The following is an 18379-nucleotide window of genomic DNA, read 5'->3' as shown; positions in this document are numbered from 1 at the left end:
TAAATATTTATATACCGCTATTCCAAGTTAGATCACAGCGGTGTACAGCAAGAAGTGATACAATATAAAAACCCGACATAACACGTATTACCGACAAAATAGTAACAACATCCCATTAGAAGTTACAAACTATAAATGGTGGGGTTGTCTATGCTGACAATTTTCCTGGTCTACAGTGACCTGCTAACACCACACACTTTACAGACAGCCATCAGCCTAACCAGCCACACATTCCCCCTCCCCCAAGAACTCAATTTCTCCACTGCTTTTTGCTTTCCCAGCATGCATCAACCTATCAACCAATAGCTGTTATTGTTTATCAGTCTAGACTACCTTGCACTCTGATACACAGACACAGACACACACAGAGAGAAATAAAAAATAAAACTGTATTTTATTTATCTTTTATTCTATAAAATGTCCAGAGTGGCAAGGGGCTAGATCAGGCTACCCATTCAATCTTCCTCCCCCCCTGCTTGAGTATCACATTCGTTTTTGTTTTTACTCTCCCCCTCTCTTCCCCCCAGTTGTATCATTTGTTTTTATGTCAGTGAATGCAGCACACACATCACCTCTCCCTCACATCATTTGCTTGCTCACTTGCATTCCCTCCCCCAATCCCCCCCCCCATACATACATTACAGATCTTCACATAAGCGAGCAAGCGAATGATAGGGGATGTTGCCACACACAGGGAAATCAGGATGTTTAGAATCCACTGAATTATCTCAGACAAGTTGCACTCTCTCAGCTCCAGAAAACCTCATGATAGATTCACCTTAGGGTAGCCATAGTCAGAAATGACTTGAAGGCACACAGCAACAGTAATGTAATCACAGGATAGATTCACGTTGAATACATTTATTCATTTAAAGATAAAACTTGTTCCATATAGGCTGGTCCATATCCTTAGAAGCCCTGCCCTTGCAAAATAACTTGTCATATGGAAAATGCAAATGCCATAATGGATTAGGCTCTAATAAAACAATGAGAGCTAAAAAACAAAAGCTGCTCAGTCATTTACCCTGAAACTTCTCTCTCTTGTTCCTGCATTGCACATGTGGTATTACCAACAAGCGCTGTGAGAGGCACAGTCCTAGAGGTATACTTCAACTACTGGGGATTAAGTGTCACTGGATGAATTATGCATATTTGAGTAGTTTCCAAAGGTACAGATGCCCAAGACTCTAGCTATGATGTCTAATAGAGACCTAGAATTTAAGGTGCTGCTGAGTAAAGTGTATCTAGATATGTTGCTAATATAAGGCACAAGATTAATTATAAGATCCATGACTTAATGGCCAGGCAGTGGAGGGAGTGGAATAGACTGAAATAAGACAATTGCTTCTCTTTTTAATAGCAAGAAAAACTTCATAAGCACAGGCACATCCAATTTATTAGAACATCTACATGTATCTGTATGTCTTTCCATGTTTAATAAAAATAAAAAATTAACTAAAATAGAAAGAACATAGCATCTATACAAAACCTAGGCCTGTTACAGACTGCCAAAATAAAGCTGCTTCGGGTCTCTTTGGAGGTATGGTGTTTAAATGATGCATGGGTCCTAAGAATCCGGAAGCTGCACCAAAGCTGCACTCCAGTGGTTAGGAATGGAATGTGGCTTTGGTGCGACCTCTGGACTCTTAGGACCCATGCATCATTTAAACAGCATACCTCCAAAGAGACCCGATGCAGCTTTATTTTGGCAGTCTGTAACAGGCCCTATAGAGGCCAAATGCTCTAAATCAGCCCATGGATTCTTAGCACCAATCTTCCATTCTCTTGCAGAGCTTGGACAAACTGTAGGAGTTGACTGGCATGTTTCTAGGCTGATTTTATGTTTCTGTTTCTTCATACATATGAATAGCCGAGTTCAACAAGACAAATGGACCAGATTAGCTTTTTTGTCTGCAAAATGTTAGTTCCTGATTTGTTTGCTCCAAAAAGTATTTTGTTTTGCCTGCACAAGAAACTTGGTTCTGGGATAAATTTTATCCCAGAGAGGGGTGAGTTTATAATAAAGGAAGCATTCAAGTATTGTTTAAAGAGACACAGAATGAGAATGTCAGTTTGCTTATATTTGCATCAACAGGCCTTTTCTGCATAATTGTGCAAAACTAGAACTGAAACACGTCCAGAAGGCCACTTCCTGCAATTTAAATTTGTCAATTGTACATTAAGACTGGAGTGTAATACAGTTGTCCCTTCTAATTTGCAGACTTGGCATCCACGGTCTTGCTTTTCACGGTGGCAAGGTGAGGAGGGATTAAAATGGCGCATATGGGAATGTGTGCCCATTATAATCAATGGCTTTGAATATATGCTAATTTCCATTTTTGCAGGGGGTGATCTGCAATGGATCCCCTACAAAAATGGACAACTGTATTGCAAAAATGTAAAACACTTTATTTCTGGGTCTGCTGCATGACTACAATGCATGACATCTGCCCTTTGGACAGGCAGTAAAAACATGGAGACATGAGTGTATCTGGATGTGCATGTAAAATACAAACAACAGTAGAACTGCTGATACAGAACACAAATGGGCAGTGGATGCAGAGTCACTCTCAAAAATCATAGCTGGATATACCTGAAGACAGCTCTGGAGGCTTGTCTTCCTTTGGCAGCATGCTATTCATTTTGTGTGTTGCTTATTTTACACAATGGGGTCCATCATTGATGAAACATCGTGGTATCATGATATGCTTTAAGACAAGAAAAGTAAGGAACAAAACCCCACACCGTCCAGTTTAGGATACTATACTTTCACTGTACCTAAAGCACCACTGTGGGTGGCTAACAGGAAGGCATCCCCTCCACATTATTATCAGAGTATCCCTAGCATGAACTGTGCACCTCTGGCTTATAGTCATTGTCAGTGCTGGAGAAACTTGGCCAGGAACTAAGTCAAGTGCAGGAGCCAACTGGAGTAAGATACTGTCTCAGGAGAGTTGGAGGGTAGGCCACTATGTCAGTAGTGGAAAGCTAGAATAGCCTCAATAATGAGAGGGTGGGAATTAGAGGAACGGGTTTTGCAAACAGGATAAGAATTCTCTTCATTATTTGAGCAAACTTTGCTGCATAAGAGGTTGCTCAGTGGTGATATTTGTATAACTTTTCCAGGAATGAAGGCTGGTGCCACAGGAGACAGTAGAGGAAATGCTTGGTGCAGCAGCTAGCAGCAGGAAGGAGAGGTCCACAATGCCCTTGACCAACAGTACATGGGGCCAGTTCCTTCTGTTTGCAGCAAATAGATTAGTAATATGCACCTGGGGCTTTGGCAAAAAGACAAAACCAGCTCTGCCAAACCCTTCACACTCACTCACAATACAGTGGCAAGGCTGCTAAAAACATTTCAGCAAGAAGTACTGCAGGCAGCAGCTCTTGCAGACATCAGCCTTTCTGCTTCTTTGAGGCACCTGAATCCTTCAGAGTAGCCAGGAGACTGCAGAATAGCTCATACCACAAGAAGGTGAAGCCTGTTGACAAAGCAGCTTTCAGCAAGCTTGGGGAAAGGCCCTTGAAGAATCCCCCAGCGCCCTCATCCCGTGCAACCTGTTGGACACAATCCAGTAAACCAGTGTATGTCCGCACCTGGGGAAACAGAAAGGCAAATGAGGGGTTGGTATTTAATGTGAATGTTTTTCTTGATTTTTCGGTACTGTTAATGGAAGGTATCTGCTTTTTGGTCTTTGGGCAAACACAATTTTGTATTCTTCAAAGATCACTTCATTGACCCAGAAGTCTGTTGTTATTTTTGCAGATGAGAATAGTAATAATAATAATAATGTTTAGTTATATTATTTATAGTAGTGCTAGGGAATTCTGGGAACTGCAGTTTTGTAAGACATTTTGTGTTTTCTATCAGACAGCTCTGGTGCCACAATAAATTACAATGGTGGAAGCAATGTTCCTCTAAGATGGTTGTGAAAATATATTATATGGTTTAAGTGGCTGAGATTATTAAATCACAGCACTTGAAATGATGCAAAAGATTACAATAGGAATTGCATCATGTTAAGTAGCACCAGGTGACAACCATTAAGATAACACTTTATTATAACTGTACTGGGATCCAGTGCAAGTGTGGGTTGTTGAGGAGTGTTGGTTGTTGAAGAGTTGGTGGTTTCTAAGTTGATGAGAGCCAAAAGGACAGTTTGCAAATATATTGTATATATTGCAATGACTAAAAATAAAGAGCCTCCAAGGATTTGGAAGAAATCAACAGTGTTTGTGAGTTATTCAAGTGTGGTCAGTGCATTGCCAAATACGGAAATCTGAACTGGTGCTTCTACACTCTGCTATTGTTAGCTACTGTTGAGGATAATCACCTCAGATAGTACTGAGAGCTGGCATCTCTTGTGGGCGTAGAGTTTAGATTTTTAATACTGCATCTCAGGCAGGATAGAAGACAGACAACAGGATTCCAGGATTCCCTAGAACTGAGCCAGGGTAGTTAAACTAGTCTCAAACTGGATTATTTCTGCAGTGTGTTTTGGACCACTGTCAGTTAGGGAGACAGAAGATGATTTTTGGAAGTAACTAATCTACCAAATTTTCAATTTGTCCTTCAGTTCTATTTTGTTCTATTTTTTTCTACTTATAACTGTTTTATATTAAATATTTTCTTTACTTTTTTTCTATTACAAATACAGTTACAAATACTATATCTTATTGCAAATTTACTTATTTATAAATGTTATATGTTTCTAATTCTTCTTCCCTTTTCTCCTTTACTCCCTTCAGTCTTAATAAGCCAAATATATGTCACTGTAAATCTAATTCATTTTTAAAGTACAGACAAATGGGTAGTATATTGTTCTTAACATTCAAAATACAATTGCCAGAAAAAAATTGACTAGATGTGGTTTAAAGCCAGAGCTTACATGACTAACATAAGTAATCAAGAGCTTCCAAATTTCTTCAACTTTATCATCTTTGATTTCTCATCTTTCTAATCTCATTTTATATGGTTGCATTTGCACTGCTGAAATAATGCAGTCTGGTACCACTTTAACTGCTATGGCACAATACTATGGAATTCTAGGATTTGTAATTTTTTGAGATATTTAGCCTGCTCTGTCAAGAGCTCTGCTGCTGCAACAAATTACAAATGCCACGGTTCCATATGATGGAGCCATGACAGTTAAAGTGGTGTCAAACTGCATTATTGCTGAGTGCAGATGCAGCCCAGGTTAGCTTTTCTGAACTGAAATCAATTGATTTATCTGTTTTTGTACTGAAAGGTATCTTAACATTTTTCATGATTTCACTCTTTCTAATCTTGCAACACTTAACAGGAGTGCTATACACTTGTTGTTTGGCAATATTTCATTTTCATTTTCAAACACAGAATTTAACAGTAGTGTTCCTCTATAATGTGGTTTTTTGCTTATCCAATTTAATATTTTTTCCCTCCAGAAACTATTTTTGTTCAGGTTAGCCACATATGTTGTCCACTTCCTATTTTACTACTTCTCCTCCAGCATAGCTAAATAACAATCAGTCAAAGAAATGTGGTGAATGCCAGGAATCTACTTTTGTTATTCTATTTCACAATTCCAAAAAAGCAGCAAAGGGAAAATGGATACTATGCTGCATTTGCTGGATATTCCAGGATGGCTAATATATTATAAGTCTGATTTAGATAATGTGTGGCATTACCTGGATCCTGTCTGGATTGGATGATGTATGGTCTATTTTGGCACACAATAAAAAGGAAGGTGGGTGAAAAAGCAAAGGTCCTCAGGTTTGAAATGCCTCTCACCTGCCCAAATGATGCTCGAGCTTGTTCAAAGCCGCCCACTTGGAGTCGTTTCTTGAACAGGTCAAAAGGATAAGTGAGGGTTTTGCTGAGGACTCCAGCACAGCTGCCACACACAAAGTTTTTAACATTTCCTAAAAATCAAAGAAGTAAGAGGATGGGAGAGATACATACTGGAGTTACTTTACAAAGAAACTAAGTCATAATCTAGAAGCGCTAGTATAGTTGGCCCTCCATATCCACGGATTCTGCATCCAGGGAACTCAGCATTCAAGGCTTGAAATTAAAAAAAGAAAGAAAGCAAAACCCCAAAAAGCAAACATTAGACCCGTACAGACATGCCAAAATGAAGCTACTTTGGGTCACTTTGGAGGTATGTTGTTTAAATGATGCATGTGTCCTAAGAGTCTGGAAGTTGTGTCAAAGCCATGGTCTGAAGCGCAGCTTTGACGCAGCTTCTGGCTTCTTAAGTTGTGTGTGTCATTTAAACAGCATACTTCCAAAGTGACCCGAAGCAGCTTTATTTTGGCCTGTCTGTACAGGGCCATTGATTTTGTTATTTTTATAACAGATTTGTATATGATGGGACTTGAGCATCCATCGATTTGGTATCTATTGGGTGTGTGTGAGTGTCCTGGAACCAAATCCTAGTGGATACCAAGAGTCCTCTGTACAACACTTAGAAAGACAACAATAAAATATTAGGTAGAACAGGAGACTAAGGCAATATGGGGAGCAATTACTCATGTTAAAGGATTCTGAAGACATTACTATTAGCTATTTAAAAAAAATGTTTTACATGCAGGAATTTACAACTTGAATGGTCAGAGTGCTGACAGCAACTTTCTAAGTGCAGATATACAGTATACAAAAATGGACTGTACTAACAGTGTTTTTCCTGCAGTAGCAAAGAGAGAGATTACTAAATGTTGAATACCCCTTTCTATGCACATGAATGCATGCACAGACACACAATCACACCCCAGACTAACCTTTTTTCATTTCTTCATTTGGAAGAATCCAGTCATACAGCTTCTTCAAGAGATTATAGAAAGAAAACTGGAAACCAGCATAGGGGATAACAGCAATGGTGGTAGGAGTGAGCCCCCTATAGAAAGACCGCAGCCCTTCTCCCTGGTACATGCTTTTTACAGCATGGCGGACATTCCTGTAAAGCTAAAACAACTAGAGAGTGAATGTGTTTCCCTGTTTGGTCAGTGCAGATAGGCTCATAATATTGCTTTCTATAGTCTGTAACCCTGCTTCGAACCTTGGGAGAGGCAGGGAAACACAAATAAATTTTTATTATTTATTTTATTATTATGCATTAGCACAAAAGTCAAATTTCAGCAATGCTCACAAAAATTTTTAGTTTGGGGAGTGGCACTCTCCCATGTACAGTATATAGTGACTTTCTACTTGTCTTTTTATTTCCAGTTAGATGGCCTGGACAATAAAGGCCCTAAAATCATGCAAGCACATTTCTGTTATATTGAACACATTTCTACAAAAAGCTAATTTACATAAAACTGTGTTGTCTTCCTTAATTTTTTCTGAATGCAGAGCCTTCACCTGCTTTGGACACAAGAGAGGATCCCTGGGCACAAAACTTAGGCTTGCTGAGGACAGGGGCACAGATTACTAATATATACAGGTAACCTCCAAACATTTGGTACATACAGATTTACCACATATTAGAAAGCAAGCACAGTGTACATATATGTGTGTTACACCATTAAAAAAAATGATAGGTTTGCCATGTCAGAAATGACTTGAAGGCACACAACACTAACAAAACTAATATGGATGACCAACCATGTGGCAGAAAACCAGAACTTGGAAAAGTTACCTCTCTGAACTACAACTTCCAGAAACCCTCATCTAACATGGCTGCTGCTAAATCCAATCATATTCCTATCATAACAAGGGACCTTTCCCCAGATTCCACTTTACCTCTTTCCTCATCCCTTCTATTTGGGATTAACTTTTGTGTATTTCTTCTACTTCTCCAATCCCTGTCTCTTTTACCCAGCTGCCTGTGTTTGAAACATGTCTTCCCTACTCTGTTTTGTCAGGCTTGTTCTCTCACATGTTCCAAGACTCTCCCTTTTTCTTTAACACAGGCTGTTTTCCAAACAGAGGGCTCTTAAAACTATAAATTAAAAAGCTTCATGCCCTTACTCCATCTTTGCCTCCTTCACAGTGTGTGGAGATGCCAAGACAGACAGAAGCAACAATTGTGGGGAGAGTTTTAGAAGTGGAAGACAATCATTGTTTAGACCCATCCAAAATTCTGAATTGGAGTGACTGCACAAAAAAAGCCTTATCTAGAAGCAGATTGTGGTTTCCCTGAACTAGTTTAATCTCATTTGCTACCTGAATCACTATTTGTCAACCTGATTATGCTTCCTGTCTTTTCCAACTACTGTAGACAGGAAATTCTCTGACAAGAACAGTGTCATTTCTGTGTTTGGCCCACACTTATACACCTTTGCCATTAAATAAATATTCAGTAAAGAGCCATAGTGCTCATCCATGATCATTGTGTGACCATCACTTAACTGGGCAGATACAGAATGAATATGAAAGGAACCAAGTTGCCAAAAGGCACACAGTGAAAAAACTTTTTTCACTCTTTCCTTACCTTTGGCTCCCCTTGGGCAGCAAGGCGAGTGCGCAACGTGTCCAGAGGCTGCACTGTCACAGTGGCAGCACAAGCAGATATTCCACCGCAGACAAAGTGCACAGAGAAGGCACGGGCATCATAAGATGTGGCATGGTACATCAATTTTGTCAGAAGTTCAAAGCTTACGAACTTGGAAAACAAAACAAAACATGTCCAATTAAACTGGGTGACAAATGCAGTTTCACACCCATAGTGTGGCTACTATCAAGCTGTGACCCCTAGCCTAGGGGCTTGTCTACACCAATGGGAAACTTTGTACTCACTCTGTAGCAGCTGCAACCTGGGCACACAACATTTCTCAGGATTCACAAGCAATGAATGTCTTTCTTCTGAAAACTCAGAGAAAAGAAAACTGTCACTCTGCATTAACCTGGAAAATCTGCAGCAGCAGTGAAGATATGACTATGTGGCTGGAAATACTGTACTTTGCACTACACATAGTTCTAGAACCACCCTTTTCTTCTGGGTTACTCTGATCTCACCACGGTGAATGTGACACTATCAGAGCACTGCAGACTGGGAAACTGCCATGACTATGGAGTGAGTACCTGTTTCCCACCAATGTAGACAAGCCCTAGGAGGGTGAATAATGCTGCTCCCCAGGAGTTGTTAAGACTGCAAATCCTAACAGCCCTAGCTGCCACTGCTGTGAGTGAGGGATGCTGGGAGCTGCAATTCAACAGGGATTTTTAAATGATCTTTCTTTCACAAATACTATACTTAGAAAACCACAAATAGCAGGTCCTTTCTGCCAGGCAGGAAAGTAGTGAATTAGTACTAGTCAATTTCACACAATGGACATAGGAAGTCACATTAGCCTTTTCAACAAATAATCTATTTGGATTTAAGAAGCATGAACCCAGTCCTCTACATGTGAATTCAGCAGTCAACTTCCCTGTACACAATATTTTAAAAAGAAATGATTTAAAATTACATAGATTTTACAGTACCCAGATCATTAGGTGTGTATCAATGTATTGTGTTTTAAAATGAAAAACACATAAACCCACATTTAAAATACAATACTATAAAATCATCAAAATACACTCATAAGAACACACACACAAATTAAGGAGTCATGATTTAAAATCAACTGGGCAAGCCTGCTAAAAGATATATATATATATATATTAATGCTATTTTAAATGCAGTTGGCATTTTTAGCTGTTGTATCTCTTCTGGCATGTCATTCCACTCTGGGGTCAGCAGATGAAGATGTACTCTGGAAAACCTATGCCACTCTGGTCTGGGAGCAAACACTCCCCAGAAGACCTGAGTGTACAGGATAGATTGTATGGGAGAAGGCGATCCTATAGGTAACCTGGACCCAAAACATGTAGGGCTTTAAAGGTACTTTAACACTTTGTACTTTGCCTGGAAACTAATTAACAGCTAGTGGAGTGATTTTAAGATTGATGTAATGTGATCACTCCTGGATGTATCGGTAATCAGTTTGGCTACCCTATTCTGAGCCAGTTGCAGTTTCCGGACTTGGTACAATGTAGAGCTCATTGCAGAAGACTAGACTTAAAATTAAAAGTGAGTGCCCTACCATTTTTAGGTCCTCCGATTCTAGGAAGGTGTGCAGTTGGCGTATCCGCTAAAGCTGACAAACAAGCACTCCTGACTGCCACATCTATCTGAGCTGACATTTGGAACGACAGATCCAAGAGCGCTCCCAAACTGCAAACAGTCTTTCAGGGGCAGTGTGACCCCATCCAGAACTGGCTGACACACCTCAAACCGCAGATTAGAACCCTTTATAGTAAGCACCTCTGCCTTGTCTTGATTTTTTCAATTTATTTTTCTTCATCCAACCCATTAACTCTTCCAAGAATTCATTCAGAGGAGACAAACTATCCTTAGCTGAACCTGTTTTTCAAGGTATATTTGGGTGTTATCAACATACTGATAGCATCTCGCCCCATGCCTCTGGATGACCTCTCCCAGCAATTTCATGCAGATGTTGAATAGCACTGGAGACAGAATGGCACCCTGTGATATGCCATATGACAGCACCTTTTTTGAGGAGCAGCTACCCCCAAGTACCACCATCTGGAACCTGCCTGAGATGTAAGACTGGAACCACTGCAACACAGTACCTCCGATTCCCAACCCCTCCTGCAGGAGTTCCAGAAGGAAAACAAGGTTGATGGTACTGGAAGTCGCTGAGAGGTCCAAGCACACCAACAGGTATATACTTCCCCTATCAGTGTTAAGACTGAGATCATCCGCTAAGGCAAACATAGCAGTCTCAACTCCATTTTCTGCTCTGAAGTTGGTTTGGAATGGGTCGAGTTAGTGTGTGTCATCCAAGAGCACTTGGAATTGGAAAGCAACTGCCTTCTCAATCCCTTTGCTCAAAAAGGAAGATCTGATACTGGTCTGTAATTATTAAGGTCCAGAGAATCGGGAGTGGGGGGATGTTAAGGCTATTTCAGCAGTGGTCTAGTCACTGCCTCTTTTAAGCAGGATGGAAAGACCCTGGCAGATGCATTAATGATATGTTGTATTTGAATTCTAATTGCAAGGCAAGTTTGCGGGCAATCGTGCCAATAGTCCTGGTTAGATTTTGGTTCCATTTATCAACCAGAATTTCAGCAGGGTTGTTGTTGATGTCAGCCATATAACCCTCCAAGGCCTCCTGGAATCTCAAGGGATCCATTCGCCTTCAAGGGCAGACCATTTTAATTGGTCCTCCACTCCTTTCGGGGCAGACTGTCCCTGTAATGTTAGCCTTAACCATAAAATTATCTCTCCATGACAACTTGGAAGTATTAGTCACCTCCACCACAGATTTATATGTTACAGGCTGAAAACAGCATCAAAAGTGTGAACTGCCAAATGTGCAGGTCCTGAAACCAATTGAGATAGGCTTATGTTTGTCATGGATACCATGAACTCCCAAGGTACACCTGACAAACTGGCCTCCAATGGTATGTTGAATTCACCTAGAAGCAAAAATCTGGTGGACTCCAACAACAGCTCTGAGGCCAGTTCAGTGAGCTCGGCCAGGAAGTCTGACAGGCGCCAGGGTTTATGGTACACACTAAGAGAATCCCCAGTCTATTCCTGGTTTTCAGGCTCAGATAAATAAGATTAAAAGTGGTTCAGCTCTCTGATACTGGTCAGGTTGAGTTGGTCTTTGGAGACCACAGTTACCACACCCCTCTACCACCTTTCCTTCACCTGCTCTCTAACACAGTACTTGGCTGCGACAGCATGTGCCAGAAAACAGAACTGATAATGTAAATGTCACAGGGCAAATATCTAAGCCACAACATTTCCCAATTCTTACCTGGACAGCCCCATAGGTAATTGAGAGGAGCTGAGCAGGGACATGTCCCTTCCAGAAAGCTCTTGGGCTCTCCTCTTGAAGAATCATCCAAAAAGCCTGCCAAATACCATGATACTTAGCCTGTGGGTTTTTGGGTGACAGTTGTTCTATCTGAAGCTGAAGGAGAACAGACGTAGTTGTAAAGTGCATCATGATTTCAGCAAGATTCAAAGCAAATTAGGATTGTGATATTTCTGACACCCTCCACTTTGGTTTCTTACAAAAGTTGCTTCTCATATGCTGGGGAAGCTGAATCCGGAGAGCTAAATCATCTAATTCTCAATTCCTCTGGAGGGCTACATTGTGTCTTAACTTGCAATTTCAAGCAACTAGCAGTGGCACTGTATCACTCCAAGTTACCCAGATGTGATATTGGAGGGGGTGTCTTGCTGTTTTGGGGGTGTGGGAATCCCCTGAAACAGCATTTAAAGGTGTTTTAAAGCCATTTAAAAAGTAGTTTCACCCAATGTTTAGGAACACTGGGGTTTGGGAGAGTCAGTGGGTGTCCCAAAGGCTGGACCCTCTGAGCTTCATACATCACAGGATTTCAGAGCCTTCTATATGCACTTAGTATTTCTGCATTGAACTTAATAGACCATTGGAGAATCAGAGTTCTCTGAATTATGTAGCATACATTACAAAAAATGTGACTGGCAAATCAGTGACTGAAGATAGCCTGTAATAAAACTATTATAAAACCAACCTCTAAGAATAATAACAAATAAATCAAAATAAGACCAGCTGAAAGATATGAAACCTTTTTAAAAGTTCAGTTTGCCATTTTATTTTGAATAACATGTACTTTTAATATATCAAATATAATTTTATGTCAAAACAAATCAATATAATGTACTTTACATTCTATTTTAAGGTTCCATTTCTGTAAGTTTTTAATTATATTTTAATCACTATAATTTCTAAGGTGTCCTGAGCCACAATCTGAGAGGAAGGCAGGATATAAAGAAAGATAATGATGACGACAACAATGAATTATACTAATAGTTGCAGTAGTAGCAGCAGCAGCAAAATTGCTTTCAATTTGTTAATGGTTGCATTTTTACCCTTTTCTTTTTAAAAAATTGTTTTTTTCCACCATGGTTTCAACATTTCCAGAAATGTTGTATCTCTCGACTGGGACACACATTCCCAAAAACTATACCTGAAAACGGATCTTTAGGACATCAAAGGGGCTGATCATTGCCCGCGTAACCAATCCAGATGCAGATCCAGCTGCTGCTATTTCTCCTGTTGAAAGGGATGCACACTGGGAATCTGGGTCATAGCCAACCATCACTCCAGGGTCCACAGGCAGCTTCAGTATCCATCCAGTCCTCTGGCCCTGATGCTGACAACAAGGAAGGAAGAGTTTCAACAGAGAAAGCTGCCTGAGAATAGTGCTTGACACGTTATGTCCAAGTATCTGGATAATAGGTAGGCCAGGGAAAGGGATCAAACACAGAATAACTCTCTACTGGGATGGGCAAAGCGTGGCCCCAGACTCACATGTTCCCATAACCCTACTATCCTCCCCACACTACTCTTCTGCTGCCCTCCCCAAACCAACAGTTATCTAACAGCTTTTCCCATCCAGAAATAGATTTTTGGCCATTGATAGTTTTGTGAATTTTCTTGCTTTGTTTCTGGCATTTTTGGAAGTTTGCACTGCTGCCTTGCAGAGTCCCAGGGGAGAAAACTGCTTCCTGGACTTAGCCCTCCTTTCCACACCAAACCAAACTCAGCAGGCATTTAGTGCTTCAAATAACCTGCCCTTTACCACAAAATCTCACTGTGGCATTAAAAATACTCCATTTAAACAGTTATACTAACTATAGGTATCTGACACTCTCTTTGTTCTGTTTAACTAAAAACCAACAAATTAAAGCCATGTACATCTGGAGAAAATCCAGGAGGCCCCAAAGCCCTTAGTAAGTCTTTCATACACGCCTGCCATGAAAGCGCCTCCACTTCACATGTACATTTGATAGGAATGTGGGGCAGGGCCTTTTCAGTGGCTGCCCCAAAGAGTCTAGAAATACCAGACTAGAAGGGCCTCCTCTTTGCTGCCCTCCTCTTAGCAGGCAAAGGCTTGGTTTTTAATTTAGAGAGCCTTTTAGGACTGAAGCCTTTTAAGTTCTTTTCAGGGTTTGCAAGAGGAGTCTATATGGGCTTAAACTGTGTGATTTTACCTGCTTTTTACCGTTTTAGAGTCTCTGTTTTAAATTATTTTAATATTGTTGGTGATTTAATTATGACAGCCAGCAGGGTGTAGTGGCTTGAGCGTTGGACACTGGAGACCAGGGTTCAAATCCTGGCTGGGCCATGTAACCCCCCTGGGTAACCAAGTCATACTCTCGGCCTCAGAGGAGGGCCATGGCAAAAACCCCTCTGAAGAAGCTTGCCAAGAAAACCCTCTGGTCGGGTTGCCGTAAGTCAGAAAGGACGTGAAGGCGCACAACCAGAGTTTAATTCTATTCTAATGTTTACGATTATTGTAACTGATAAGGTGCCTTGTGGAGAATGCTGCTGGGGTATAAATACAGTCAACTGGGTCTGGATCTAGGGCTGTTTCCAAAGTGGACACACATTCCTCTGTGCAGGACTTTACCCAGTGCTTAACCTTGGGCAACAAAGCCACACTCTTTCAGCCTCAGAGGCCTGCAATGGCAAGCCCCCTCTGAAGAAGCTTGCTAAGAAAACCCTCTGGTAGGTTTGCCTGTATTTGTTTTCCCTTTAAGTATGCCCACTTTGTGGTGCCTACTCCTCCTGGACATGATCTGGGAGAGGCAGCAGGGGGAAAAGGGGTGGGACTGGGGGGGTTAAGCAGTGCCCCTGAGCATGTCCAAGTGCGTCCCCCGTGTCCCCCGAAAGCCCTGCCTCCCTGGGATCCCCAGAGAAGGCTGTCCTCCTTCGGAGGAGCCCTTTCACTGTCCCAGGAAGGGCTTTGATGGAGAGTTCCTGCATGGCCCTCCCTTGGGGTCTCTTCCAGCTCTAGAACCCTCCCTCTCTTCCTCCGGCCTCCTCCTCCTCACCCAGCCTGCTGCTGTGGGGTCTTCTCTTCAGCCAAAGCAGCAGGAAGGCAGGCAAGGGCACCGCCAATCGCGCGCCCCGCCCTCACGAGCGCCGACGCGGCCGCGCGGGCCTCTGGGAAATGTAGTCCGCCAGGCCTGACGGCGCGCTCTACTGGGAATGTTCTCTGGTGCTGAGGGAGCGAGGGCCCGCGGGGAAAGCCAGGGGGGTAGACTAGGCTGTCCCTCCCTTTGGAGTGGCCTAGGAGGAGGCATACAGCCTCTTCTTCTTGGGACTGAAAGGGAGGCCCCGGGTGGCAAGAGGGTCCTGGGGGAGCCATAGACTTGGAAGGGACCACAAGGGCCTGATCCAGTCCAGCCCCCTTCTGCCATGCAGGAACTCTCCGTCCAAGCACCCCAGCACTCCCTTCAATGCAAGGCCTGTGTGTGTGCGCATGTATGTATACATATGTCCAGCATGCAACACGTTAGAAGGAGGGGGAGAGACAGAAAAAGCATACTCTCTAGACTGGGTCTTTAATCATAACAAATACAGACAGGCTTCAATTAACGATGCAGGCCTTCTTTCAAATGCTGCCCAGCAACCCCGCTCTTCCTCGTCCTCTGCGCAGCTGGAAGCTTTTGGCGGCATAGACTTAAAATGAAAGGGAGGGGGGAGGAGCCCCAGAGATTGCGGAGGGCTCCCTCTCTCTCCGGCGGAATCCTGTGCCGCGCTCCTGGAGCCCTGGGCGGGCAGAGCAGAGCAGCTTGGAGGCTCGGCCTGTGGCTCGTCGGGAGCAGGCGAGCGGGGTGAGGCCGCGCAGCTTCCCCGCGAGGGTTCCAGGCGAGCGGCAGGACTCCCGGCCGGGCCCGGCCCGCGGGGGCGGCTCCACGGGGCAGCCCTTGTGGTCCGAGCCCCGCCGCAGAGGGAGCGTGCGGTGGACTCTGGGCGAGATCCTCTGACTGGGACTGAGAGCGGCGCCAACTTGGGTCAGGGCAGCGGCGGGGCCTTTCCTATCCCCCGCTGCCGCCCCTTCCGGCTCCGCCCAGCGCCAGACCGCTCTCAGCCGGCGGCGCTCCTCTCCCTCCGGCTCTGGGCCAGGGGGAGCGGGGCCCCGTCGCCTTTGCCGTGTCCACTTGGGGCGGGAGCTGCCTGGGGCCGGGGAGGAAGGGTGCTTAAGCCCCCTCGACAGCCCCGAGCCTTGAGCGAGCGGGGCCTTGGCTCCCCTCCAGCCCCAGGCGGCCTTCCTAGCCGCGGCGCTCCCCGAAGGGAGGAGCGCCGCCTTCCTTGCCTGCCTGCCCCTCCGGGGGTTGCCCTCCCTCCGCTCCCCCGGAAGGGACGGCAGCCAGAGTGGGCCACGGAACAACGAGGCTCCGAGTCCGGCCCTTTCTTTGCAGCTTGGCCTGTCCACCAGGGGTCCCCGGAGGCGCCGGGGCCTTCGCGCGGGGAGCAGAGGGCTCCGGGCGGCATGCGGTGATAGTTTCACTGCTCTCGGTGCCAAGTTGGTACCGGCGCGGTGCCTGCTTTCCCCCTCTGAGTCACCCGCCCTCCCCCCTCCGCTTGGGTCCTGGGGGGCGGAGGTGCTGGAGGCTGGGGAGTGAGCGGGGCCCTTGTCGCTTCATTGGCCCTCTGCTAGACGTCCCCCGGCCCTTGAGCCCCGGCTTGCCTGGCTATCCTCCTCCGGGCAAGGAAGCACAGCCGGAGGCCAAGGGCCGCGGCGAGGAGCCTCGGGAGGGGGAAGCAGCCCTGGCGCCTCTCTCTAGTTTCGGCGAGGAGGACTGCCGGGTTTTGTTACAAATTTTTACATCCGGGTCTCACGCGCGGAGGGCGGGGTTGATGACGCAGAGGGGAGGGGCTCTAGGTGCGCGCTGAGCAGCCCCGGCCTAAGGCCTTCCTCCGCATTATTATCCCCTCGTCGCCAGGGAAGCCCCGCCCTCCCCGCGTGTGTCCCGGATGTTGAAGCATTCCATCCTTCTTCCTATTACGTCATTCTTACTCCTGACTGCCTCCCCCCCCAGAAGGAAGAAGGGCTTAGGGAGGCCACCGCGGGTGGGCTTTCATTAAATATTGACTGATTAATTGGAATCTTAATGATGATGAACCCACCCCTGGCGCATTCCTCTGCTGCTCTCCCAAAGCAGGCTGTCCGAAGGGGCCAAAGGGGCCTCAGTTACAAAGCTGGGCTGAAAGAAGATGGCTGTTTTTTAATAATTAATTAATGAATTGGAGCATGGCGAGGGTTAGTTAGCTGCTCCTGGAGAGGGAGATGCCCGTGGGGCGGTGGCTGGAGGGCTGGACTGTGCCTCTGGAGACAAAGGCTGGGGTTCCAGTTTGGCCATGGACACCGACTGGGTGACCTTGGCCTCTCAGCCTGAGGAAGGCAATGGGGAAGCCCTTCCGAAGAGGCTTGTCGCCTCAGAATGGTAGCCTCGGAAGAGGCCCCAAGGGAGCCCAACCCCACTCTGCCATGCAGGCACTCTCCATCAAAGCATCATGGCCACCCAGCCTCTGCTTAGGGAAGGAGGAGCCTCTTCCACTGTCAAACAGCCCTGACTGTCAGGACGTTGTTCCTCCTCCGAAGGCTGAGGTGCAACCTCTTTCCCTGGAGCTTGCCTCCATGGTTCGGTGCCTAGGGTCATCCCAAGTCAGAACCGACTGGAAGGCGTCCGACAAGGGTTAGGTAACCCAGCAGGATCCAGAAAGCGCCTGGCCAGGGATCAGCAACTGCCTCCTCCTTCAAGGCTGAGGGCACAGCCCCCTTCCTTCCTTCCTCCAGAGGAGCATCATTCTGCACAACCCAGATTTGTAAAACTCCATCTTACAATGCTCCATGTAACCCAGGTTAATGGAAAATAAAATGTCATAGGCAAAAGCGTTTCTGCCGACTGGCAGAATGCAGGATGCAGCCCAGGGGTAGGCAACCTGCGGCCTGTGGGCCAGATGCGGCCCGGCGAGGCCTTGGGACCGGCCCCTGCCCGGTCCTGCCGCCGATTGCCGCTGGGGCCTTTGGGGGCAATTGTCTATAGAAGCCTCAGAAACAAGCATTTATATTAACATTTTTTTTAAAATCAGCAAAATTTTTTGCATGTCCTCCATTTTTTAAAAAAAAGTGTCTTCCATTTGAAAATTTTGTCCTACATTTGTCCTGGTTTATTTATATATTTAATTTTTAAAAATTATTTCATTATTTATTTTTTTGGCTTCGGCCCCCCAGTTGTCTGAGGGACAGCAACCCGGCCCCCGGCTCAAAAAGATTGCCTACCCCTGATGCAGCCCATCCCTTGCCAGCCATCCTCCTTCATGGAACCTCAGACCATGATCCAAAAACCCAAACCGTTCCTGGTGGCACCATCTGCAGAGGCAGTTATTCACCTCTGCTATTTGCCTCGCCCTTCCTGGACCATGCCCTTCCACTGGGAGAAGAGAGGAGATGACAACCTGTGCGTCCATCTCTCAGCCTCATAATCCCTTATGATGTTCTGAAGGCTGTGCCTTGCAGTGTCATTGGTTCCTACATGGACCAAAAGGAAGGCGTAATGGTCAGTAGGCTTGACCAGGCTGGTCAGCCTCCCTGTCACAAGAA

The 18379-nt window shown here is 44.9% G+C and overlaps 1 protein-coding gene across 4 annotated transcripts; it reads right to left on the bottom strand.

Annotated features, from left to right (window-relative positions):
• Positions 1-1664: 1664 nt before the first annotated feature.
• Positions 1665-16519, bottom strand: SLC25A19 (solute carrier family 25 member 19). Of its 4 annotated transcripts, none has more exons than XM_089536465.1 (7): positions 16463-16519; positions 12950-13135; positions 11752-11907; positions 8412-8582; positions 6760-6943; positions 5771-5901; positions 1665-3597 (listed from the first exon to the last, which is right to left on the bottom strand). In XM_089536465.1, exons 2-7 carry the CDS (start codon positions 13079-13081, stop codon positions 3397-3399), a joined length of 975 nt encoding a protein of 324 aa, XP_089392591.1. In that variant the 5' UTR covers positions 13082-13135; positions 16463-16519; the 3' UTR covers positions 1665-3396. The 4 variants fall into 4 exon arrangements, with proteins under 4 accessions (XP_089392591.1, XP_089392582.1, XP_089392573.1 ...); XM_089536456.1 differs by lacking the exon at positions 16463-16519 and adding an exon at positions 15317-15378; XM_089536447.1 differs by lacking the exon at positions 16463-16519 and adding an exon at positions 14820-14890.
• Positions 16520-18379: the final 1860 nt, after the last annotated feature.

Source organism: Sceloporus occidentalis, unplaced genomic scaffold (genome assembly GCF_023333645.1).
Source record: "Sceloporus occidentalis isolate IW3139 unplaced genomic scaffold, rSceOcc1.0.p SCAF_1, whole genome shotgun sequence".
NCBI lineage: Eukaryota > Metazoa > Chordata > Lepidosauria > Squamata > Phrynosomatidae > Sceloporus > Sceloporus occidentalis.
Note: the sequence above shows the minus strand (reverse complement) of the source record. Positions and strands in the feature narration are given on the sequence as shown.

What these genes read in the sequence shown, in the direction of transcription:
- SLC25A19 (XM_089536465.1), bottom strand. Translation starts at nt 13,081, where the DNA reads ATGGTTGGCTATGACCCAGATTCCCAGTGTGCATCCCTTTCAACAGGA. An exon ending in TTACCTATGGGGCTGTCCAG is followed by an intron (nt 8,583 to 11,751) that starts GTAAGAATTGGG and finishes TTGTTTTCCAAG; the next exon opens with TTCGTAAGCTTTGAACTTCT. An exon ending in CTCGAGCATCATTTGGGCAG is followed by an intron (nt 3,598 to 5,770) that starts GTGAGAGGCATT and finishes CTGTTTCCCCAG; the next exon opens with GTGCGGACATACACTGGTTT.